The sequence below is a fragment of the Curcuma longa genome, chromosome 3, assembly GCF_044706935.1.
Source record: "Curcuma longa cultivar G26 ecotype Majalengka, Jawa Barat chromosome 3, ITB_CL_G26_1.1, whole genome shotgun sequence".
Lineage (NCBI taxonomy): Eukaryota > Viridiplantae > Streptophyta > Magnoliopsida > Zingiberales > Zingiberaceae > Curcuma > Curcuma longa.
This window is the reverse complement of record NC_133863.1, coordinates 5,055,159-5,081,454: the sequence shown is the minus strand read 5'-3', so window position 1 is coordinate 5,081,454 and position 26,296 is coordinate 5,055,159. Positions and strand designations below refer to the sequence as shown.

At 38.2% G+C, this 26,296-nt stretch overlaps 4 protein-coding genes across 4 annotated transcripts; 1 reads left to right on the top strand and 3 right to left on the bottom strand.

Annotated features, from left to right (window-relative positions):
• Positions 1-826: 826 nt before the first annotated feature.
• LOC141823333 (anthranilate synthase alpha subunit 1, chloroplastic-like) lies at positions 827-4,456 on the bottom strand. The gene is made up of 11 exons (XM_074710606.1): positions 4,264-4,456; positions 3,994-4,184; positions 3,731-3,920; positions 3,049-3,200; positions 2,368-2,483; positions 2,025-2,271; positions 1,848-1,904; positions 1,624-1,776; positions 1,458-1,538; positions 1,250-1,336; positions 827-1,157 (listed from the first exon to the last, which is right to left on the bottom strand). Exons 1-11 carry the CDS (start codon positions 4,454-4,456, stop codon positions 831-833), a joined length of 1,794 nt encoding a protein of 597 aa, XP_074566707.1. The 3' UTR covers positions 827-830.
• Positions 4,457-6,189: 1,733 nt separating this feature from the next.
• Positions 6,190-15,004, top strand: LOC141823415 (glucose-6-phosphate 1-dehydrogenase, cytoplasmic isoform-like). The gene is made up of 16 exons (XM_074710693.1): positions 6,190-6,298; positions 7,101-7,347; positions 7,770-7,855; positions 9,026-9,086; positions 9,167-9,353; positions 10,321-10,478; positions 10,652-10,720; positions 11,030-11,088; positions 11,219-11,255; positions 12,149-12,220; positions 12,396-12,543; positions 12,806-12,901; positions 13,187-13,257; positions 13,707-13,822; positions 14,524-14,569; positions 14,638-15,004. Exons 2-16 carry the CDS (start codon positions 7,144-7,146, stop codon positions 14,806-14,808), a joined length of 1,581 nt encoding a protein of 526 aa, XP_074566794.1. The 5' UTR covers positions 6,190-6,298; positions 7,101-7,143; the 3' UTR covers positions 14,809-15,004.
• A 649-nt stretch (positions 15,005-15,653) lies between these two features.
• On the bottom strand, positions 15,654-19,877 carry LOC141822702 (stromal 70 kDa heat shock-related protein, chloroplastic-like). Its single transcript, XM_074710037.1, has 8 exons — positions 19,335-19,877; positions 18,830-19,082; positions 18,172-18,251; positions 17,451-17,593; positions 17,271-17,369; positions 16,852-17,041; positions 16,220-16,618; positions 15,654-16,052 (listed from the first exon to the last, which is right to left on the bottom strand). Exons 1-8 carry the CDS (start codon positions 19,875-19,877, stop codon positions 15,654-15,656), a joined length of 2,106 nt encoding a protein of 701 aa, XP_074566138.1.
• Positions 19,878-24,128: 4,251 nt separating this feature from the next.
• On the bottom strand, positions 24,129-25,395 carry LOC141825329 (uncharacterized). The gene has a single exon (XM_074712716.1). It carries the CDS (start codon positions 25,279-25,281, stop codon positions 24,376-24,378), a length of 906 nt encoding a protein of 301 aa, XP_074568817.1. The 5' UTR covers positions 25,282-25,395; the 3' UTR covers positions 24,129-24,375.
• Positions 25,396-26,296: the final 901 nt, after the last annotated feature.

Here is a 26,296-nt window from a genome sequence, read left to right as displayed (position 1 = left end):
TCCATCCACAAGGGCAGCTTGTTCTTGTGGCACCATCATACTGTTCTTGTGGCACAGTAACTCGGACTGGTATCTTATCTTTGCTTAAAGTCCACATCCACCATGAAGAGAGCACATGATGGTAGACCCAGAACGAGTAAACAATTGCACATCTTAAGCCTTCTTGATTCTGTATCCATGTGACTTTGCTCAGTCTCATTTAGCTTCGACTTCCTTCCTTCCTTCATCTATTTCATACTTGTTCATACCAGTCTAGAATTATATGACAAGTTTATGCAATATATATGAAGTAACTTCCCTTTTCAAGCAACCAATTATGAACCTAACCGAAGAATTAGGATCCTGATCACCATTGTCGGTGGCTATCATTAAGGCCTGCTCTCCCAAGTCCACCAAATTGAGTTTGCAAAGGACTTTAGGTTACAAGTGGAGAGGCCTATCTAGGCTTTAAGGCATGATTTAACAACCATTATTGCCCATGATAGCAGTGGAGTGTTTGGGGCACATGCTGTGGGGGCACTTTGTTTTATCAGCCATAAACCTCTGTTTTGTCGTAAAACTGATCAGTACTGATCCTGCTTACGTGGGCACCCTTTGGCATTCCTTAGGGTGGTGGTGACTGATCAGGTGGGAAGTCTTGCCATGCCATGTTCTCCCATGTGATGGCTCCTTGATCACTGGCTTTATCTTCTTTTAGGATAACTATGATGATTCTGTTCTTCGAGTCCGCTAGAGAAATTGCTCTCAGGGATTTTATTTCAGGAGTTGCGAATTATTGAGGTCGAAGTATATATCTTTACAAAGAGAGATTTTGAAGAACATGATCATGCCTACAATTTTTCGACGAATGTAGACTCCGCGAGATCAATGGCGCGGGAAAGAGCTGCAGCTTTGTTCTCACATTCTTTCTGCTCGTCTTCAGGGTTGCTGTCTGCTACGACGCCTGCTCCGGCTTGAAGGTGCGCCACCCATTCATGGCGCCTCTCCGGATCCTTGTATGAGTGCACAGTCTTGTACTGGCTCCCAGTCAAGAACACTATGGTTCGAAGAACAATCGCAATGTCCATGTCGCCGGTAAATGAGATTCCTCCAAAGCCGCCGCTGTACGGCCCTCGTCGCGTGACTTCCAATCGATCAATCAACTCCATGGCTCTTACCTGAGTAAAAGCCAATCAATGGTGCCTGAGTATCGAATGGTCTATTCGGCTATACAGAACCCATTCCTTGACAGTAACATGTAGAGAATAACCTTAGGAGCTCCACTGACTGTTCCGACGGGCAATGCAGCTCGGAGAGCATCCCAGCAAGTCAGATGATCAAGTAACTCCCCAGTTACCTGCAAAAGCATCTTAACGTGTCAACTTCTAAAATTTAATCAAGCATCATGATCAATTTTCACATAACAGAAAAACTTCTTCTGAGAGGTTGATACTTGAATTGATAAGAAGCCGCCTTACCGTGGAACTGATGTGCATCACATGGGAGTATCTTTCGATATTCATTAGTTCTTCCACCTTTACTGATCCAGGTTTTGATACCTGCAGCAATAAACATGTGCTTTAACTAGAAAAAAGCATTTTGATCACATTTCCATAGATCTTCATCAGAAGAATAAGAAATCACCCTTCCAACATCATTTCTTCCCAAATCTACAAGCATGATATGCTCTGCACATTGCTTTTCATCACTCAGTAGCTGTTGTTCATTTGCTTCATCCTCCTCCTCTGTTCTTCCTCTTCTAATCGTCCCAGCAAGAGGTCGGTTAACAATTTTCCTCTGCAAAATCAACAAATAAATAAGTGCAGATTATTCTAAATACCAGCTTAAATTTTTACATGCAGATATACCTTCTTTACACGAGTAAGAATTTCAGGGCTGGATGCTACAAGAACGCATCCTCTTGCCTGAAAAAACATTATTGTAAAAGAAAGATTAAAAAAGGAAGCATAATACCTCGCAAGGCATGCAAATGCAGATACTTTTAAGCAATTAAACTTCAGTTTGAATATGAGAGTATAGAACACCTGTATGTAGGCCATGTATGGACTTGGATTCACAATTCTCAGTGAACGATATACTTCAAATGGAGGTGCATGTGTGCGCCGCTCAAAACGCTGGCTCAAAACAATCTGAAAAATATCGCCGGCAAAGATGTGTTCCTTTGCCTGCAAAACTGCCTTCTTGTATTCTTCATTTGTCATTGATGACTTTGTTAAAGAAGGGCCAAAAGTATTTGTATGGACCTTTATAGATCCAGCAGATAACCTAGGCCTAAAATATGAAACTGCAAAAATTGAGTATAAACCAAACCAGAAAGGTGAAAAGAAGATATCTTATCCACTAGAAAGATTTAACACAATTACTCACACTTTCCCAGTGTGCACCTTGGATAGAAAAGCTTCCAAATGACTCTTCCCATCTCGATAGGCTTCCTCGATCGAGGAGTATCGGTCTAGTCTTACCCAATGAATCACATGTGCTTTCTGGAGCATAATTAATACAAATAACAGAAAAAAGTTGGAACTTGAACAAGCATTAGGAACTGCTAATTCAAAAAAAGAGGAGAGACACACATCCTACTTGGTATGTGGTTCACAATATTCAGGTATGATAAGCTTCAACAAACATATATCTTTAGAATTGCACCAAAAGATCTTGTTTCCATTGATTAACAAATCGATCAGTATTTGTGTTGCACACTAAATCTGTCTGTGATACGCAGTTAAGGAACTGCAATAACAAGGATCATTTCTTCATGACTTAAGATAAAATTAACCTTAGGATCATTTAACGAGCTACAACTTATCTATGGTAATCAAAAACAAAGAATATAAAATCATGGATGAAGGAGACACAGAACTTTTGCTTCTAGAATGCAGCTGCAAAGTGCAAAAGGAAAAGAAGAAATGTAAAATAGAACTCCTCTAATTCAGTAATAACAAGAATAACAAGGATCCACTGATACACTGATATATAATAGTTCATGTGAAGGATCCAAGAGGCACGTATTGTGAAGCTCATTCGAAGCTATTGGATTGTAAAAAGTACCTTTTCCAGATGGTCAAACACTACAACATCATTGTACAGTCCTAAATGGATATCTGGAAGGTTTCTGTCATCCTTGGGAGAACCTGAGAAGGGAAGCTTTTTCTTCTCTAGATATCGCATTGTATCATAGGAAAAGTAGCCGACCCATCCACCTGTAAAAAACAACATGCACTTATGTAATTACATTCAAGATGCTTTTCCAGCACACTTACATTCATCTCTCATAATTCTAATGTGAAAATCTGCAAGACGTGAAGCAGAAATAGTAATACAAACTTCAGACTGCTAAAAAAAATTGATGTCCAACAAAGAGCTAGACTTTAGAGACAAGGGGTACAATAGAAGTTAGTTAAAACATAGTTCTAGGAACGAACTCAATACAGAATATGGCATATCATCCATAGTGATTGGATATCCATCAACCAAATGTTGTATTTCTTTTGAATGAAAATGATATTAATACTAAAGTGAGCTAAAATAGAAGGAATGAACAAGTCTTTGGTCTAAGTTGGATTTCTGTCCTTGAAATAATCTTCTAAAGAAAGCATGACAGACACTATAATCTCATCCTGCTGTTGTTATTTACATGAGCCAGAACTCTCAAATCGACAAGGGTATTCTTAATAAGATTTTCTGGACATTGACAACATGGAACAGACATGTTTCAGAGAGAAAAATATACCACAAAAAGCATCAGGAAGTTCATCAATGGTCTGTGGGCTCCAACCCTCCATGATAGTCTTGGGGATTCGCATGGGGTCATCGACAATCTCCTCTGTCATTCGCTCTTCCTCATGATCCATAACAGACACCATGTTCTCCCTGGCCACAATCTCCATTGCAGGATGAGCTCCAACGACACTATAACGTCCCTGATCAGAGAAAATGTTTAACAACAAGAAGGAAGAAGGCAACCGATAAAAACAGTAAAGAAGCAAATCTGACCACATTATTCCCCCGGGAACCATGCTCCACTGCCTCAAATAGAAAGCTTGGTGCTTCATAGTCATCCTCCTTCACAAGACAACGATAGGCCACAACCGGCGTCAGATGGTCACTGAAAATGCAACGGTGAAGGGGCACCAAATTGCCAACTTTGGCGGCCTCCGCGAACTTAAAGGCCTCGTCTTTTTCAACTAGACGAAGAAAGAAAAACCTTATAAATTCGAACTAACACTCCCCTCGTATCGTAGCAAGTGGAGCGTGTATACCTACCTGTTCCCGCCGAGGAGGAATGTGAGACGGCAGAGCATTTGGTTGAGGGAGCTAGCGCAGAGATGCTGCGAAATTGGATTCCTTTGTTACAGGACGCGGCGACGGCGGAAGGGAACCGGAACGGTACTGGGGTCAGGCGGCGACGGCGTAGGCCCAGCAACTGCGACCAGGACGAGAAGGTGACAGCTTCCATTGCACGTTCACTTCCTGCGCCTCCAGCAATCAACGAATAGCTGCAACATATAAAGAAAGCGGGAACTCAGCGCGAAATCAAGCTTAGATCACAACGCCATGTCAACATCACAAACGTGATCGGGAGAAGAAATACGGCAATGTGGAAGAAATACGAAGAAACCAAACACAGCAATTACTCCCGGGTACATAAACACGTGAAAGAGGAACCCGGATGATCTCGACCGTCCATTTCACATCTCTTGTCAGCTCATTATTTTCTTTTTAATAAATGAGAAATAAAAGAGTCCAAAATCTTCATTATGGCGAAAGAAACTACGTGAAATAAAATTAAAGAGTCCGAAATCTTCATTATGACGATATATTGGCGTCTAAAATATAATCAAAATGATACGTGTGATATGCATCCTTTCATTAATTTACAATTTTGCCGGGGCAACGTGATCCTCGTGTCATAATTGTTTTAGGGCAAAAATGGGGTCACAGATCAAGTAATAATTTATCCACTTAGCCATTAGTAAATGGGAAAAATCCAAGGACACGCTTTTTGTTTTTTCAAATCGTTACAACGGCGTTTAATTTTAATTTTTTATTAAAAAAAAACGATTCTCCTATTTAATAGCGTATAATTATCAAGTATTATTTAATATTACTATCTTTTATTTAAAATTTTTTATCTAAATCTTAATTCAATCAATTATGATTTTATAGTTGTTACACGTATTTGTAACGGTTATAATTTCTTCAAAATTGCTATTTAAATATATATTTAATCTATTCAATGCAGTAGAAATTTATATTATAACAATTGTAAAATCATAACTACTATAATAATTATAAAATCATAATTATTACAACATAAATTCCCACCAACATTGAATAAATTAAGTATATCTTATTTTAGCTACAAAATTATAATTGATCTATCAAATTTAAAAATTTAATTTGGTTATTTTAAAATTTTGATAGTTTATTTCTAAAAATTTAATTAATTCAGTTTGATTTTTTATTCAGTTCAATTAATTTCCTGTCCATATATTTTATTTTTCAATATGTTTTTTATATTCCATCCAAATTACTTCCAATGAAAATAACACTTAATGGCCTACTGTAGTTCGCTAGGAACTTTCCGAAGGCCGTTCTGGCCCAATCCAATATCGGTTAAGCCCACCAGCCCATATTTATCATTCTCGCTGTAAATATCTAATAATTTTTAAGGGTAATTTTAAGTCAAATAAAATGATTAGAAATGTTTTTTTTGTTTTTTAAAATAACTTAATTTGGATAATAAGGATATTTGACTTAAAATTAATCGATCGGTTTCGACGGCTGCGATTCCTCAATTTACGCAGCCGGAGTGGGGCCCGCGCGACTTGCAATATTATTTACACATAATGCCATGCCGTCGCATTTGATTTGCTATACCTTCTCGGTTCCACCTACCCGTTTACTGTTGACCCCTCTCAGTCTCTCACTACATGCCAACGGGCCCCACCAAAATATATATAAAAAAGGAGGAGATGACCCAAACTGTACCTACGCAACCTACCATGTCTACTCGCGCGCAAACTGATTTCTAATTGGAGCCACGACATCAGGTATGGTATTCGCGTTGTCGAAAAATATTCTATATTTACCTTTTATTTCCGGTGAATGTGTTCTGGTTGTGGGCTCCGTTGAATCCGGCGGTTGGTAAACGTGAGCGAGAGAGAGAAGGGCTGGTGGGAAGTCGCCAAACGAACAGGAAGCGCAACGATTAGAGCAGCGGGTATAAGAGGGGGAGCTGCCCCCAATTTCGCCCTCGCCATTGCCATCGCCATCGCCGAGATCTCTACTGGGGAAGGTTCGTTCTTGCTCTCTTTGCTTGTGCGATTTCTTCTGTGAGTGTGTGTTCGGTCGATCTTTTTCCCTTTTGGTTTAGTAGCTGTGAAGAGAGGATCTTTTTCCTTGTTGTCCCTGGTGCGATGGTTCTCGATCGAGATTTTTTTTTGGCTACGTTGACGATTCTCGTGTTTTCTTTTAGTTTTTTATACTGCTTGGAACAAATTGCTCTGCTGTAGAGGAATCTTACCTTTCTTTGTTGCTCTGCCATTATCAATGGCCAATCACATATGTCGGAGTCGTGGTTGCTTATTCAGTTGATTCGCAGTATGAATCCACTACGGATCTATGCTAATATGGCCATATGAGGATTGTACAGAATTGAAGGTGGAAGGACCAGGAAAAGCATAAGGATCTAATGCCGCAGTATTCGATCTCTGACTCACTCATAATTCAATATCCTAATTGTCAAACACTTGCTATTATTTGCTTACTGTCCAGACTCCAGATTTGATTATCTAACATTTTACATATATAAAGAGTTTTTTTTTTCGTTTCTTGCATTTAGAAACAAAATATCCTTCCACAGTTTTGTGTTTCCCCTATATGAAATTGATGCTATTAAATCTGTGTTTGTTGTCTTCGTCAACGTTGTTTGTTGCTTTGGTATTCTTTATAGATGCAGATCGATCATAATATTTTTATCAGGATCTCCGTTTTTATATCATTTCTATACTCTCTCTCTCTCTACCCCCTAGCATAAAAGCTTCCCAAATTCCTAAAGAATACGGACAAATGATTGTTTCTGCATATTGCTTATGCAGTCCACAGATTTGAAAGAATAAGCTTGGCATACTTTGGTCAGCCATGTCAAAGGGATGCAATGTGGTGAATTCATTTTTGCAGCATGTGTCCTCGGAACGTGACAATACTAAGAGTGAATCATTTTCAGAAGAAAAAGACATGGGATTTGTGAGGGAGGTTGGCTGTCTATCCATAATTGTGCTTGGTGCTTCAGGAGATCTTGCAAAGAAGAAAACATTTCCTGCACTTTTCCACCTTTTCGCCCAGGTTTGTTGCTTGGATTACCCACCCCATTTCTTGGCATGCTTTTCATTTAGTTATTATTTGTTTTCGGGTAATCCAAGAATGTATTAGTTTGTAGAGTTGGTAGCAAATTTCTTCTGTGTTTCAGTTTAACTTAGATTAATTTTGGTTGGATTTCCTGCATAATTTAAGCTTACATGTTAGGAAGTTGAAGTGTTATAAACAAAAGGCAATTCACTAGGATTAACAATATTGTGCTTACTGCATGAAATTCTTATTGGGATGTATTAGGAAAACAAATTCTATGTTTTCCAGTTGTAATATTGTTAACTTTCTTTTTAATTTGATATATGATTCTGACAATAAATTTGATTTCTTTGATTAATTGTGTACAATCATAGGTGCAAGTTATCAACTAATGTATTGTATTGTGTGGACATATACAGGGATTCCTACAGGAGAATGATGTACACATATTTGGTTATGCTAGGACAAAGCTTTCAGATGATGATCTTAGAGCACGCATCCGCGGGTAAGATTGTATCATTTTCTTTAAATTTCTTCATCCTTAGCTTCATCAATAACTTCACCTATCTAATATGACACTCCTTTGCGAAATGTGAGCCACCATCAATGCCACTCTATTTACCTTTTTGAATCATTTGGCTATTTGATTATGTTCTGATTTCTTGGTTGTATATCTAGTCTTGAATCAGATTTTCTCATTCCTTTTATTGCCTTAGAAATATGCTAGATCCCTAGATAGTTAGTGCCCCAATTTTAGGGAGCAAGGAATATCTAATTGTAGTCATGTTGATATGATAAAGTACATTTATCAAATTCTAGCTTCTCATTTTAAAACTACTGGGACTATAACAAAGGATTTTTACTATGAGGGTAGGTTACTTCATGGTCAGCTCTAATTCCTTATGCTTTTGGATCAGCACTAGATGAACTTATTAGACATATCCATGAAGCTCCTTCAATGTGCATTAATTGCAAATGTTAATTACATTGATTGATAAAAGTATAAATAAATAAAATTAAAGTTTAAATTGTGGAGGTAAACTTTTGAAACCATAAGTTTATGTTACATTGAACAAAAATTGAATTATACAATGTGATTTCACCAATAAAATAAGCTAGTGAATTATTAAGACAGGTGGGCAAGAATTATAAACAGAGGATTTGTATACTTTGGATCAATTATTTAGCAAGGAGACATATACAATGAATATGTCATTGAATATGAGTTGATGGGATAAGAAGTATTGGGTGACCAAAGAAAGTTCTATCTAATGTAAGTAGGAGTGTTTTAGAAAGATATGAATATTACTAATGCTACGACCTTGTTTTGAGGTTAGTTGCTGATAAGATCCATGCAGTACCCCCAGACAGTTGGGACTTATTAGCTTGTTGTTGTTGTTGTTCTATATCCAGTCTTGAATCACAGTACCTGTTCTATGTTTTATGCTCATTTAGACAAAGGAGAAAAATTTATTTTTAACTCGCATTATTCTAGAGAACTTCTCGAATCCTATCTTTTGTTCAAATTGATGCCTGGAATTGTGAAAAGTTTCTTTTGTAAGTACTTCAGAGAAAAATTTACTAGTTAGGGGATGTATTACAGAACTTTTGGTTATTCTGTGTCTAGTTCATTAATCTTTGAATTTGCACTTACAAACTTGCTAATGACGTTCAGATACCTACAGAAAGGTGTTTCAGCTGAGCAAGAGGATGTTCTATCAAGGTTCTTGCTATTGGTAAGTTGATCATATATCTTCTCCCTGTCTGGAATCTTGTAAATTCAGGAACTAAGATTTTTGGTAATTTCGCTTTGCAGATTAAATATGTCAGTGGTTCATATGACAGTGCAGATGGCTTTCAACTATTAAATAAGGCAATTTCGGAGCATGAGATATCAAAAAAAAGCCATCCAGGAATCTCTCGCAGACTATTTTACTTGGCACTTCCACCATCTGTTTACCCTTCTGTTTGCAGAATGATAAGACAAAACTGCATGAACCCATGTAAGCTCCTGTGAATTCAGTAAGATGCTCAAATCACTAAATTAGTTGATGTAGCTTGGGTAATTCTCCGAGCAATGCCTCTGGTTTTGAGAATTTATTAGGACCATGAACGCTCAATTTCCCTAAATGACAAATTTACTCTTAATTGTACAGTGAAAATGTGTATCATTCTCAGGTATTAGCTAACGGTCAACAATATATCAGTGTCAAGTAAATATAAAAAGTATTTACACTCAAGTCATATTCATTTGCTTTTAAGCAGGAATTCTAATAATAGTACTCTTGAAAAGTAGTTAAAATATGCATTAAATCTTCAAATTTTCTCTTATGGCATGACATCTGTTGTGCACTCTTGGTTAAGAATTTCCAAAACGATACATGTACGCCCTTTTTTAGTTGTGGTACTTCTCATTTTTCATGTCAATTAAGAAGTTCAAATTAAGAGGCTTGTTTTCCATGTACATTAAGTTCTCACGCTTGGTTGTTTGTGTTGCCGAAATAATACTTTAAAACTACAAATAATGGAACTCATTATTGTGTACTATTTTAGTTTTAGGTCTTAACTATTACAGTTCTTTGAAAGCATATAAACTCCTTTTTATGCTTATGTAATTAACCTTTCCTTTCCTGTCACCTTAGAGAGCAACTCTGTTACCAACTCATATGATCTGTCCAACTTTCTCTTCCTTCTTTACCACCTGATCCTAAAATAAGTTACTGCCTTTCTTCATTTCATCCAAAAATGTGTAACATATGTTGTATAGTGAGCAGAGTAGCTATTTATCTGGCTTATTCATGGTTTTGTATTTCGGTGAGCTTTATGAAGTTTGACTCTGTTGTAGTCTTGTGTAAGCATTTGCACACTTGAAGTACACCATGCTATATGAAGATATTTTGAATTATCTTTTTCTTGATACTTCATTATCTCGTAAGCTAATCTTTCCTGGTTTAAACTGATACTTCTCAGCTGATCTTGGTGGCTGGACTCGCATAGTGGTTGAGAAACCTTTTGGAAAGGACCTTAATTCTGCAGAAGATTTAAGTGCTCAACTTGGAGAGCTATTTACTGAAGAACAGCTGTATAGAATTGACCACTACCTGGGAAAGGAGTTGGTTCAGAACTTGGTAATTCTTTAAAAATCATAAATGATAGTCTTCATTTTCTGAAGGAAAAATTGGAAGACAGGAGACCGAACCAGGCTTCTTTCAGATTTTTTTACATTGGATTATTTAATTTCCTTTTTTACTTCATTTTTTTTAAAAAGAGTTTTTTTTTTCATTTTTACTCTAATTTGCAGCTAGTACTGCGTTTTGCAAATCGGTTGTTTATGCCTCTTTGGAATCGTGACAACATTGCTAATATACAGGTAAGTTTTCCTCTTATATTTGCTTTAATTTGAGAAAAATAAGTAAATCGAGCCATGAAGATAGTGGAGATGCATTCTATCATGCATATCATTACATGATTCATAGTTTTCTTCCAGGCATGTCATCTTGAGCATTCAAAAATTTTCTAATTCTTCCAGCCTTCAAGAGGATTAGTTCTTGTCTATGTAAGATACATATAAAAAGTGATTGTGAAATATATATATAAACTACATTTACTTTTTAAAATCTCGAAATGCATCTTGAATTTGTTAATTGATGTCATTTCAAATATTTTCATGAATCTACAGATTGTATTCAGGGAAGATTTTGGAACTGAAGGACGAGGAGGATACTTTGATGAATATGGGTATGCTTTTTATTTGCATCGTACAATTCATGAGCACACACACCTTAAGTATAAGGATGGAAACTGTTAACAGATTTTTATTAAACTCATAGTAAAATGGTCAAAATTAAACTCATTTGTTATTTTGCAGAATTATTAGAGATATCATTCAAAATCATTTGCTGCAGGTAATTGAAAGTAAATGATTTTCCTTTTTATTAATGCATTACTGCCTGCATATTCTGTGTAATGAAATAAACTCTCAATTGATAAGAAATTTGCAGGAATAGATTAAATATTCTCCCCCTATTTCGCTAATACTTAAGAGCAATAAATGTTCCTTTGAGTAGTGCATCAAATATCAAAATATAGTGATTTTGAAACTTCTTTCTTATATAGTTTTCCCCCTCTAGCTCATCCTTGATTATCAGATATACCTTCACATATTGGCGACATTAAAGTAACAATACAGTTATTACTGATTAGATATGGTATGTAAAGACTACTCTGTTTATCTTAAAATGATTATACATAGAAAAACACTTCAGCTTAGCCATTTTCAACATCATTCATAACCTCACTGGCCAACTTGATTTTAAATAAATCATGGTGTGAAATAAAAGGAAAGATCACTCTGGACCATACTAATTAATTATTCCATATTTTTTTAAAAACTGTAGGTCCATGTCAATCCTGCATGAGGATAATTATTTATTTTGACTAGTGATAAAACTTACATAGAGCGAAAAAGTTTTTTGTAGCCAACCGCATAGTCGGGACAATTATGGCTTTGATGATGACAATGAATTATTGAAGAAATTTTGAGACGAAACTTTTTGCGGATTACTTTGACTATGGACACATCATAAATTAATATGCTTTGTAATATTTTTGCATCACATATAATGTAATTATGTCTATCTTTTGGGGTCAAATATGTCACTATCTTCTTTACAATTTATATATAAAAAAATAATCGACGTTACGAGTGAAAATGCTGAGGTAATATACTTGGTTTCAGAAATATTTTGCTTTGAATTTATGCGGTTCTCTTTAATTTATTATAACCATATTGCTGCAGGTATTTTGTTTGGTTGCTATGGAGAAACCTATTTCACTTAAGCCTGAACATGTTCGGGATGAGAAAGTGAAGGTCATACTCTTTGTTTAATGCAAGAACTTGCTTTTATCATTAATTTCTTACCTTCTTAATGTTTATCATCATTAACCAAACCCAATTTCTTGTCTGGAGTACATCAACAAATGTCACATTTGTTTTCTCTGGCCATAGCCTTGTGAATCTATCTGATCACTTTTGTATCTTTCAGGTTCTTCAGTCTGTGCTACCCATAAAGCATGAAGAAGTAATCCTCGGACAATACGAGGGCTATAAAGATGACCCAACTGTCTCTAATAGCTCAAACGCTCCTACATTTGCTACTGTTGTTTTGCGTATACACAATGAAAGATGGGAAGGTTTAGTTTGTTTTCCTTACCTTGTCAATTTCACTATTCCTTCAATTTATATTTTTCATTCTCGTGATTTGTTGCCTCTTCAAGTTCATACATGATACATAGAACCCTAGAGCTAGGTTTGTCTTACCATTGCCACAGGACAATGTAATGTGCCATAGTAACCATCTAGTTTCATGACATGATATTAGAACAACATTTTCTAAATATTTGTTTCTGTATAGGTCTTTCTGAGTTGCTGACACTTAATAATCATGCAATACAGGCGTCCCTTTTATATTAAAGGCTGGAAAAGCTTTGAACAGCAGGAAAGCTGAAATTCGTGTTCAATTTAAGGATGTTCCTGGGGACATCTTCAAATGTATGCCATTTAAATTTTAGTTCCTCTCTCTATCTTCAATGATCTTCTTATAAGCTCATGTTGATTAGTCTTTGCTTCAAGCACCTCAATTATTGGATGACAATTATATTTTGACCGTATCTGTAGAACTCTACATTGAATAGTATTGTATAGTTGATACTTTTACCATATCTCAGTTTCTTGCTCAATTGCTGTCTTAGTTAACTTTCACTATTTTATTTAATTTCTACAAATTTAAATTTGAATAGTATATTTTATCTGAATCCATCGTTGTTAATGTGCAAGGTCAAAAGCAAGGGAGAAATGAATTCGTCATTCGCTTGCAACCATCAGAGGCCATGTATATGAAACTAACAGTAAGTTCAATATGATTCTTAGGCATATATAAGGTCATTTGCAGGGCCTTGCATTGCGATAACTATTTCATAGATGGTACTACCTAAGTCACGTTCAATCTTTTGATTCGATGTTGAGGAGTCATTCAATTTAAAAATAAATCTGTTTTTTTAATATAAATTCTTCTACAGAAATTCTTCCTTCTATATGCCAAAAAATAAAAAGAATACCATAAATTAGCAACTAATACCTTGTCTCTAGGTGGTGTTTCTACGCATAAACATCATCTAGAATTGTGAGATCATTGTATTTGTAGGTGTGTCATATCGTGAAATAATTTCAGCAAACTGTTCTATGTAATACTTGGAATATTTTGCTTGCTCTTGTTTTTGGAGAATCTAGGTTGTTTTGTAAAATGTCATTTTCTTCCTATCACAAATTTCTTTGCTCTCTTTTATGTATACTGCAGCTCAAGAAACCTGGATTGGAAATGTCAACCATACAAAGTGAATTGGATTTATCCTATGGGCTAAGGTATCAAGAGGTCAAAATCCCAGAGGCATACGAGCGGTTAATCTTGGACACGTATGATCTAATAACTTTTAGTTGTTGTCTTTTCTATGTATGGCTTTACACCACCACTACTATAATTATGAACATGTTTCAGATTCCAAATTGATTGGTGCAAGAAACTATGTCCTTCCAGTCTTACAAAGTTACCCTACAATAATTTTGACACATGCTTTCATCGTTTAGTCAACTGATACAGATGGTCTAATTTTACTTGCTGAAATGGGGAAACATATATCTAAAAATAATAACTATAAATTTATGACTGTAAAATAAGATTATACCCTTAAAGTTTAGTGGAGGCTGATGATTCCTTAACTACATAAGGACCACAAAAATCATGCCTTAGAAACGGAAATGTCACACAATTTTTGATGGTTAATGAAGTCAGATGTACATGTAAATAAATACGAATTCATTGCCTTTCCACAATATTTCATTGTCTGAATCGATCTTTTTGTATATGGGAGCAACTAATGTGCTGCTTATGTCTGTACTTCTATATTGACCATGTTGATACATTTGATATTTTAGTCTTGTATTTGCATTCTTATACTTATGGTTACTAAAGAAGCTTGTAGTTTCTGGTCCAAGTTTCATTTGTTTTGCCCTATATGATCAGGATCAAATAGCTAATTCTAGTTTGAACTTTCAATTTCTCTTTATTGAATAAACTATATTCTGACAACTGCCTTGTTCAATCCCATGTTTGACAGAATAAGGGGTGACCAGCAGCACTTTGTGCGTAGAGATGAGCTGAAAGTACGTGTATTCATACCTAACCCATATAAATCAACCTAGAATCTCAATGTTTTGTATCCAAATTGTAGGTGGCATGGGAGATATTTACTCCTCTTCTGCACAGTATCGATGATGGAGAACTGAAGCCTATTCCATATAAACCAGGCAGCCGTGGTCCAGAAGAAGCAGACGAATTGCTTGCGAGAGCAGGATACATGCAAACACATGGCTACGTATGGATTCCACCCACCCTTGCATAGCTTATTTCAACACCAATATGCAACGGATAGCAATGCATTCCTTTATATGAGCTTAGTGTGTATCTGCAATAGATAGCATGGTATGAATCTATGGTGTCTACAAGGCATATATCTCATGTTTATGTCCTTAGCTTCTACTTCGCTATGATCATGCTTTGAAATAAATGGAGTTTGTGCTGCTTCTTTGTTTTCTATATATTTTGTCTCCTGATTGTTGTAGTCTTTGCATATCCATATCACAATGTTTTCACTAAAAGAATTTGCATAAAGTGGTTTAATGACCTTATGCCAGTAGAACGCTATTTCATGTTTCATGTTTGAGGCTAGTAACTGTAAGGTTACCCACATTAGTGGTAAAGGTGAAGTGGATCCATATTTGCAATATAGCTAGGTATTCTCAAGATTCTGCTCGGATGGGACGACATTTGAGACACCAATAATTTAATTTTAATTGAGCATAGTCAAAATCTGTGTACAAGAGGCTTTATGGGGAATAAGGCAAGCAGCCTTGCATGTTGTTACTTGGAAATGAATGAAGGGAAAAACTCAATATCGACCAGGAGCAGACTCAGATTAAAAACAAACCAAATTCTTTGAATGGTGAGAGTTTACAGCTGCTCTACTTGATGAAAGAATATAAGTGATAACACAAGGATGAGAGAAATGAACATATAAAAAGGTGCTCTTTCTGGATTACATAATTTGCTGAGAATGCAGGAAATTTACTGGAGCATAGTCAACCTTATTAATGCACGTATATGTACCTCATGGTCTGGGTGAAAATTTTGAATTTTAGTAACCTAAATCCATTGATCCATTGACCTTGTTATATATCTGGGCCAACCTTACTTGCTATCTGTGAAGTCGACATCAATCACATCATCATTATCAGCTCCCTTGGAAGATGTTCCTGCAAAATCGGCATCAGCTCCAGGAGCTGGACCAGCACCAGCCGCACCAGGTTGGTTGTATAGTGACTGGCCAAGCTGCATCACCTCCTGGTTCAGAGCAGCCATTGCGTCCTTCATACCCTGAGTTGATTCGTTCGCAACTGCATCTTTGAGATCCTTGAGCTTTGCTTCAACCTTCTCCTTTACCGCAGCAGGCACCTTATCTCTGAGCTCCTTGAGTTGCTTCTCTGTCTGGTAAACCACAGACTCAGACTGGTTCTTCGTGTCAATGGCATCCCTCTTCTCCTTGTCCTCTTTGGCAAATCTCTCGGCTTCATTAACCATTCTTTCCACCTGCATACATTCACATAGTTGCAATATTGAAGAATTCAGTTCGAGAGAGAATCAAGTCAACTGGAAATTAATGCACAGTAGAAAACAAGTACGGAAACAGATTGAGATCATTCCTCTTGATCAAAAAAGAATCTCAAAGTTAAACGTAAGAGAAAATCTTATCCCACCTCGTCACTAGGTAAAGTACTAGCCCCAGTAATGGTAATATCTTGTTTCTTTCCAGTGCCCTTGTCCAAAGCAGTGACAGACAGGATTCCATTGGCATCGATGTCAAACTTGACTTCGATTTGTGGAACCCCTCGTGGTGCTGGAGGGATCCCATCAAGACGGAAACTGCCGAGCGACTTGTTATCTCGCACAAACTCTCTTTCTCCTTGAAGAACATTTATCTCAACACTTGTCTGACCATCTGCTGCTGTAGAGAAGACTTCGGATTTGGATGTTGGCAATGTTGTGTTCCTCGGAATAATCTTCGTCATGACCCCACCCAACGTCTCCAAACCAATGGACAGCGGTGTGACATCAAGAAGCACAATATCACTGACATCCCCAGACAATACTCCCGCCTGCAAAACACACGTACGAGTAGTTTTATTTTATGTCACAAAGTTGTCATTAGTGTTTCTTTTCATGAGATGTTAAACAATCTTTAACTAAATTCAACACAAAATGAACAAATTATGTTCTCTTTTTATTTTTCAAACAATCATGCTTGGCACAAAAAAACAATTATTTATTGTTGACAAGTAGATATGATACAAATTTGCATGGTCAATTATAATGGTTTTCTAATCCAGACCTGCACGGCAGCACCAAGAGCAACAACCTCATCAGGATTGACAGTGACATTAGGATCCTTCCCAGTCATCTTCTTCGCGAGTTCCTGAACTGCTGGGATACGAGTTGACCCACCAACAAGGATTACCTCATCTATATCCTTAAATGAGAGTTTTGCATCTTTCAATGCATTATTAACAGGGGTTCTTAGCCTACAAGACAACCAATGCAAGTGTAAGAGAAGATATTAAGTCAAAAACCGAAATGAAACATGTAAATATGATACCAGACATCTTTAATAACCAAATTAAGAAAAAAAATGCTAATCCTAAGTATAATAATTTGTCCTCTTCTATCATAAGAATCTGAAAGAAGCTTTTCTTTAGTGTATTTAAATTGCCTTGTTCTATATTGACATCCAGTAATAAAGGTTTGGCAAACCTGTCAAGAAGATCTGAACAGAGTTGCTCAAATTTGGCTCTTGTAATTGTCATCTCTATATGTTTGGGACCATCAGCAGTCGCCGTGATAAAAGGTAAACTAGCAAAAGATCAAGATCACAATCAGAGTGGAAAGGTGTATCTAGACAGTAATAATAAAGTAGATACAACAGAAACTAACCTAATGTTTGTTTGAGTCAAAGAGGACAACTCCATCTTAGCCTTTTCAGCAGTTTCAGTTAATCTCTGAAGGGCTTGTTTGTCTTTCAAAAGATCAATTCCTTCATCTCTCTTGAAGTCAGCAGCAAGCCAGTCCACAATTCTCTAATCAACACAACTTTTACTTTAGTACTAAGAAAAATTGAAAATGACCATCAAAATCAATGAATTGTCATGAATCATGCTTCAGATAGAAAATATATATATCAGCAGAAAATATTAGCCAAAATAAAGATATATAATTTGATTAATTTACATACTAGTAGAATCGTGGTATGATCACGTATATAACTAATTAGACAAATAAAACTCTTATAGTCAATCTCATTATAGACAAATATGGTCAGTTATTGATAATTCATAATTCAGTATTGGCAAACATATTTATCTCAAGATGAATCTATGGCTCACAAGTTCAAAATAAAAGTCGGTAAGTGCCAAAACACAAACACATATTCCCTGGCACATCTCAAATGATGGTCTAACATATCAGATAGAAAATATATATATCAGCAGAAATCAAATGAATAGAGGTAAAGCAACCACACATCATATTATAACTTTATAAGCAGGCAAATGGCGAGAAGTATGAGATTCCTTTTGAAATATATGTAAAAAAAGAAAAAGGTCATTCATGAATGTGTGAAGAACAAATGCAGAGTTTTTCATGTTGGAAAACCAACCTTGTCGAAATCATCACCACCAAGATGTGTGTCCCCAGATGTCGAAAGCACCTCAAAAACGCCATCTCCAACCTCTAGAACTGTAATGGATTGGGGCAAATTGATGTTAGGATAAACTGAGAAGTGGGAAAAGGTGCATGAATCACATAGACAGAAAGAAACATGGTCACCATTGGGGAAGAATGAAACAATAACCAAACTATTTACATGAAAAGAACAATCATGTAGGCGCAGTAGTGGATGTTGGTGATATTAGGTCCTAAATCAATTTGCATGACTGCAGATACATTTTAGGTGACAAAAAAAGCATCTCACTTTTCCACAACTTGGAATGATGATCGGTTCATGATTACACTAAATAGGAAACGTGTGAGAAAGGATCCTATCAATTTCACATTTTTGTCAATTTAATTGATATGAACATTCCTAAGATTTTTTGTTCTGTTCCCATTTGTGTAGTAGGAAACTAATAACATGAAAAATGAGGTTTTCATGAGGTTCTGAGAATCTCTTTGAGTAAACAAAATATGTGCACGTCAGTAATAAGCCAATAATGAAGTGCGACACTGAAATGCCATCTGAAATATGTAAACAAATGACTGAAGATGAAATTAGACAAACAACAGAGAATAAGATAGACTTGAATAAGCCAAGTTACCTGAAACATCGAAAGTACCACCACCCAAATCAAATACCAGGATAGTTTCGTTGTTCTTCTTTTCAAATCCATAAGCCAATGATGCAGCTGTTGGCTCATTAATGATACGAAGGACCTCTAAACCAGCAATACGTCCAGCATCCTTTGTAGCTGTCCTTTGAGAATCATTGAAGTAAGCAGGAACAGTAACCACGGCTTTTGTAACCTTGTCATTCAAAAACTTGGATGCATCATCCACAAGCTTTCTTAAAACCTGAGCAAGGGTAAAAACAGGAGAGACTTCAACAATAAAGGCCAAAAGAACAAATGAAAGCCTAATCTAAGCTGCCACCATCAGCAATTATGTAGCCATTATATTAATCGCTAATACTTGCAAAGACGGTGAGGATCAACAATTTGATAATAAAATCCCAACATTAAAAACGAGTTACAATCTTTTTAACTAATAGTTCACATTAAAGACAACATTCAAATAATTCTTCAAAACAGGACAAAAATAAATTACCTGAGCTGAGATCTCTTCAGTAGCAAACTGTTTCCCGATGGCAGAGCAATCAAGCTTGACATTTCCATTCTCATCTCTCAAAATCCGATACGAGACTTGCTTCAACTCTTCGTCCACTTCCGACATCTTCCGTCCAATGAACCTCTTCACTGAAAAAAATGTATTTTCGGGGTTGATAACTGCCTGGCGCTTGGCAATCTGCCCCACCAACCTATCTCCGTTCCTCGTGTAGGCCACCACTGATGGAGTCGTTCGCTGACCCTCAGCGTTGGTCACTATAGTCGGCTTGCCTCCCTCCATGGCGGCGACGGCCGAGTTAGTGGTGCCGAGATCGATCCCAACCACCTTCTCGCATACCACCCGCAAAGGCCTATGTCCAGCCTCATGACCCGGGCGCCCTGAAGCGAGTCGAACTCCAGTCGGTCGGCGGAGGCCGAAGAAGAGGGAATTGGAAGAAGCAGGAAAGCGGGAGAACGGCAACTTAGAAGAGGGGAAGGCGCTGGAGGAACCCAGTACATGGATCAGCATCGATGAGGTCGCCATGGACGGTGAGATTGTCGTCGTCGGCGGCGGCAGTAGAAGAAAAACCACGAAGGAAGAAGATGCAGAGCAGCGTGCGTGGGAAGGGGCGAGGTGGTTTGCATGGATCTTATTAATGCCGCGAGGGCTGACTTATTCATATAAGTTTCCTAAATAATAAAAATTGGAAAGAATAAATATATATATATATATATATATCGTAATAATTATAACTATAGTAATAAATATAATAAATTTAAAAATATTATTTTTATTATCGATTATAATATAAAAAAAATGATAATCCCAGTAACCACATCTCTGGGGGTGGTCCCCGGTCCCACGGAAGTTTTCCAGCATCCAGATGCCTAGCATCCTTTGATTGCCATCTTTGGAGGAAAATTCTTATAAATAGTGGCTATCAGGATTCATAAACTCTAGTACTTAACCTGGAGGTCTAGAGTTCAATTCTGAGGAAGGCAAAAATCCACTAGTCAGGGGGGAAAGACCTGGTGAGTAACGGCACGGTCGAGGGTCGTCGGATGACGACATAAGGGGTCGCCAGTTGGGCCGTCCAAGGAACCTAGGGATCAAACCACGTGCCCTGATCAAGTTACAATCTGGATGTCCTACCTTTACACCATTGCCCCGGGGCATCGATTATAATATCAAATATAGTAGAGTAGTGGACAGAGAGAAGAGGTAAGGCGAGTTCTAACGGAGAGTTGGCGTGGACACATGGAAGATTATGGAAGGAATTCGAAGACGACATCAAAGCCGCATGGCGTTCGTAGGTGATTCAAGTGGATGGTCGAAATAGGAGGAGCACCAGGATCGAACGGTCACAATTAATCCGATATAATAAGGATCCAAATTCCATGGAAACATGTTTCGATTAGATCCCCTTAATATAAAAAATAAACAAAAATAAAACCCTTATCGCCGGCCTTCTTTCTCCGACGAGGCGCTGCCCCAATCTCTCTCGAACCCGATGCATTCCGACTGTCGATCAAACTTTGGCGATCTAAGATCTACAGTCCACTCTGCAGTAAATCCATAGGCGACAACGGTGACGGCGGTGAGTCCCCAGACGGTGAGATCCACTTTTTGCCATCACCGGACCAACATTGTCTCCAAGACTCCAAACGACCTCAAGCGTCAATCTTCTCCATCACAATTCTCATTGGCCATCAACCGCTGTTGGCGACGGGGGATAGATTCACCCATTCCACTCCTGCCTAAGTTCTAATCCTAGCCCGCAGGAAGGTACGCTTTCCTTTATTATTATTTTTTAACAATTTACCAAAGGCGCATATGAAATTTCCAATTTCTCAAAAGTAGTATCAAAATTTCATTCTTTCCAAAGTGCACCTCATTCGTATTTGACTCTTCTGTCAGTAGATTTTTTCTTTCTTTTCGTCTCTGTTTCGGTTCGATGAACAGTCAAATTACCTCAATAAAAACGTCAACTTTCGATAATCAGCTGACAAGAAGAACCTAAAGAGGACAAATTGAACTAACGGATTGGGCACCGGGATTGGGCACCTCTCAAGTCAGAAAATAGAAGTGGTAATGTACGGAGAGAATTCAAGATGCTTTCTTTCATACATGTGGGGTTTATATAGAGGTAGCGGATACGTGATATTCGGATCTCATCGCTTGTGATTGGCTGTGATGGCGCTATCAACGGATCGATCTCTGACAGTTTCCAAACATCCAATGGCCTTGTACCGGTCAAGGAAACCCTATCTTTTACCTGTCAATAGTATGAATTAGATACCATGTGACTTTACCTGGCTTAGAGTGAATTTTATGATGCCATTAAAATATCTGTCTATAGAGATGTGAACTTTTGTATGCAGGTGATAGAAGGGTTCAGAGTTCTTTCAAATATTATACTATTAGCATTCCATCATGTTCTCCTGAATATGGTGCACACCACTTTCTTTATAGTTTGTAGAGCAATAATGTTATGATCGGATGGTTATTTTCTTGTAGAACTTTCAATTTGCAGGACCTCTACGTCTCTGCCACGACCTGAGATCTTTTATTATTGTCCAATATTGAGTTCATTCAGGCAAATTGAGATGATTAGATGAAATAGTAATAATTCAAGAGGTTCTCTCATTAAATAAAAAGAATTTGGTGGCAATGGGAAAACTTCACAGGCTAATAGACTGGTCTCATACTTGAAAGGCAATGGATTATCAATTGAATCATGGAGACTCCTTGATAGGAGTACTTCTATTGGTTATCTGCCTATCTTGCAAATGTATGGGAACTGGATGTAGAGTAATACACTTGCTTTTTACTGCAAATCGCTGGAAGAAAATATATCACATGCTTATTTTACTGAGCACTTGCCATATATTTTGACATGTATCACTTGTCTTTTACTCTTTTGTAGTACAACTAGACACTCAATTGCCTTTGCTAGCATGGTTTCACGTATATGTACATCTAAAACTAATTTGCTATTAATATTTACAATCTATAGTTGACAGTCATTCCATTGATATTATAAGATTGATTTTCTGTATTGCTTCTGTGTGCCTCATTTTTCTCAAATGATTTCACATGTGTTGTTGTTTTTAAATATTATTTTTATTTTACATTATAACTTATAAATCAAGGTATTAACTGATGGGAAGATATTTTTGCTGAACCCAGATAATTCTGGCTTAAGGCATCTTCTCCACTGTTCTTTGAGGCAGTAACGTTTCTACAATTGGTGTTATCATGGCCCATTGGTACATTTGATGCCAGTTGAAGTGCTCTCCAAATGGAACCGTTTTTTATTAATTTTATTTTTACTCAGATCCAATTCAAATAGAATTTATTTTCTTGCTAGTAGACTGTAAATCTTTGCCTTTAAAATGAATTATGCATTTAACATTTCTTGGTCATAATTGTTTTTGAGAATATGCTAAAGTTGCTTCGATACGTTAACTCTGCAGACAGTTGATGGCTGCCATACAATCTTCCCCTGAGTGTATATTATCCTGTCAAAAGGACAAAACATTGGTAAACTATGGGCGGCCATAGATTTTGCCTCTGATAAAAGTAAGTCAAACTTCAATACCTAACATCTTATCAGAATTCTGTTTAGCATTTTCTAACATTTCGTCCATTTAGATAGGGGTGGGAGCATACATAATAATCCAAAACCGATAAACTATATGGAACTAGTCCCCGAGGTAATGGTGCAACAATAGGACATTCGGATTGTGACCCAGAGACTCGCGGTTTGATCCCCAGCTACAACGTATTTGCAAGAATTTTCTTCCAAATGGGGAATGCAATCAAAGGATGCTGGACATCTGGATTGACCGCCGTATGCGTTTTCTGATTTACCTGGTGGTCGGTAGGAAATTTCCGTGGAACCAGACTGACTGGGATTTATCATTTTATATGGAACTAAATAGAAAATTATATAAATTGTAGACACGACTAAATTAGTATGTTCCCTTGTATTATTGCTTTGATGTGTTCATTATTTAGCAGATAAGCCAAACTATGTCCGATCTCATCCCACTATTACATTTTTGTGATTACATTGACGCCCTGATTTTTCTCATAGATAACTGACATTCCTCATCCAACATTTTTCTCTGTCTATAGCCCATTTTTTTATTCCCCGATCATGCTCTCCTTGACCATCAGTGATTGAGTTCGTCTTATTTATTTGTTTATTTATATTTTCGATGACAAATCTATTAGATTGTTCGAATCGAGGATTATTAAGGTGCATCCGTGTTTTGCTGCAGCCATATTTACAGTGTCTACCGGCACAATATTATTTGTATTCATTTTTTTTTGGGTATTTTGTGCCTCACTAGAATTTTATTCTTTCCTTTCCAAAAAATTATTTTTTTAGTTCTTGTGAAAGTATACATTACGTTGGTATACGTTTCTTTGAAATTTGTCCTTTCTAACAATATTATAAATAGGACCATTGATTCGTTGTAACCTTTGATTAAATTTGTTTTTATTGATTCAATCGTGCATTGATCCATCGTTTGATTATTCGTATCAGTTCAATGTTGACCTGTGAACTGCGTTGGCGTCCAAAGCACAAACGTCCATTATGTTGTGGGGTCTATAAATTAAACCATCACAAAAACTCTTCAAGATAGTATTATTTAGAATGACGAAAAAGAATAAAGAAAGAGAATAAAGAAAAAAGAATAAAGACTTGAGACCAAAGCAAAAAGGAATTACAACAAAGTCGGGGGAACAAAGGGAAAATTGTTTCTTAGAAAAAAATGCCACATTCTTCTTCTTAGGTTTTAGAACTTAAATGTTCTTATAATCATCTATTGCGCCTGACGATATTTTTTCCTCTTTTTTTTATTAAAAAAAAGAGTAAAAACACTAGCGGGAGCAGGATAAATCTAACAAAGCACAAGAGAAAGCTTTGCAGTAATCTTCTACAGCACACAGAACAGAGACAATCCGTGTATTTACTTACACATTTCATATTTACACGCCGACGGTGTGCCGCCTTCTTAATTCCTGCTTGCTAGAGGCTGAGGCTTAGCGCCGCCTTCAAGTCCAGCCTCCACGCGCTCCCCCCGTCGTCCAGCCTCCAGACGTCGCACGGCGCCGCCAGCGATGACGAACAGCTGGCCCCCTTCCCCCTCCCCGGCCGCCTCGAGTAGTGCACCCTTACCCTGCAAGTGAACGCCCGGGACGCCTCCGCCAGCACCGCTCCCCTTGTCATCAGCCCAACCCACACCTCTTCCTCCGTCCCCCGGCCTTCCAGAGGCGTGCCGGCCACCATCCTCCGGTATGCCTCGTTCGTCCACGTGACTCTGTCCCACACGTCGGACACGAACGCGGGGCAGTCGTCCGCCGCCAGCGCCGCCCACACCGCCTCGTCGCTCCGCCACGAGACCTCCTCCTCCTTCCACATGTCCGCCACGCACTCCACCGTCACCCAAGAGTAAGACCCCACTGCCGTCACGGGCCAAGCAACCCCCGCCGTCTCGCCCTCCCGCCTTCGGTCCGTCCACGCCGGCACCGATGCGGGGGTGAGCGGTTGTTCAGATCCAAGACACCGCCGCTCCGCCGCCCTGTCGTCCTTTCTCTCCGGCGTCTCCGGCATCAGCGACAGCGTCACGATCGTCGACGGCGAGGACGTCGCTGGCGAAGACGAGGCCGGATCATCCGTCGACGACGAAGACCGCAACGTCTCCACCTTCCTCGCCTTCCTCCCTCGAGGACCGCCAGCGCCAGGACCCTTCCGCCTCGTCTTCCTGCCGGCGGAGGGCGCCGCCGCGGTGGCGGCAGAGGCGGCCAAAGACGAATCCACGACCGGCTTGGGGGCGATCGGGCGGAACCTGAGCATGATCCGCCCCATCCTCCACGCCGCCGCGGCGTCTCCTCCTCCGTACACGTCGAAGCAGCAACCGCCCCTCCGCTCCATCTCCGCCCTCCGATCGGCCGAGTCGATTCCTCTGCCTGTGAATAAATCCTCTATGATCTGTTCTGACTCGTTGTCGGAGTCGGTGAGCGAGGGGTTTAAATACTGCCAAGGGAATCCGACGCGTGTCCGCTCCAGCGCGTACCGCGGAGACCATCTCGAGCTGCCATTGGCGAGGGCAGGTGGCGGTAGGAGAGCGCGACGGAGCACGTGGGAGAGCTGAGACCAAAGGAAAACGTGGAGGAAGGAGACTGGCGGAGAGGGAGCGAACCGGAATCCTGGGGGGTGGGGTGGGAGACACTGTGGATTATTTGTTGCTATTATTGGGTACGGGATAAGGATGGGCGAGTAGTCTCTTATGGTAAAAAAAGCGTGGGAGATTAACAGACAGGGGACGCGTGGCCGGCAAAAGGCGACGTGGGCATCGGAGGAGGAAAATGATAGACGTTACGAGAATCTTTAAGGCTGCCCTTTTTTGTACGTCTAGGGAAAATCTACCCACAATCTACTCGCCTGGCAATTGGAAGAAGTGTTGGAAACGTGGATGCTACCTCCCATATGATTGGCGAGTTGATGAGATTGGTCAGATGTTTTAGTGTGGCAAGTGAGAAGTGATGTGATAAGCAAAGGCTCTGTTACGTATTTGATTTATGGGGATTTTTTTAACAATTTTTTTTAATAAAAAAGACGTCGTCCTCTATCAATTTCCATGTAAAATTACATGACGATCCTTACTACACATCCTTCGTAATAATAATTATGATTTTATAATTATTATAATATAAATATATCTTATTCAAACTAGTAATAATTACGAATAAAATTTATTATATTTACAATAATAACTATGAATTTTTAAAAACTTCAAAAACCTATTCATCAATTTCACACTTTTAATGAAGGGTGATTAGGATTTCGAATGGACAGTGATTGAACTAATTTGGGTGGAAAGTTCGAGCTGGTGAATGGGGACTGGTTGAGTGTTGATCATGCACCAAGAGTCATCGTCAATTTGGGT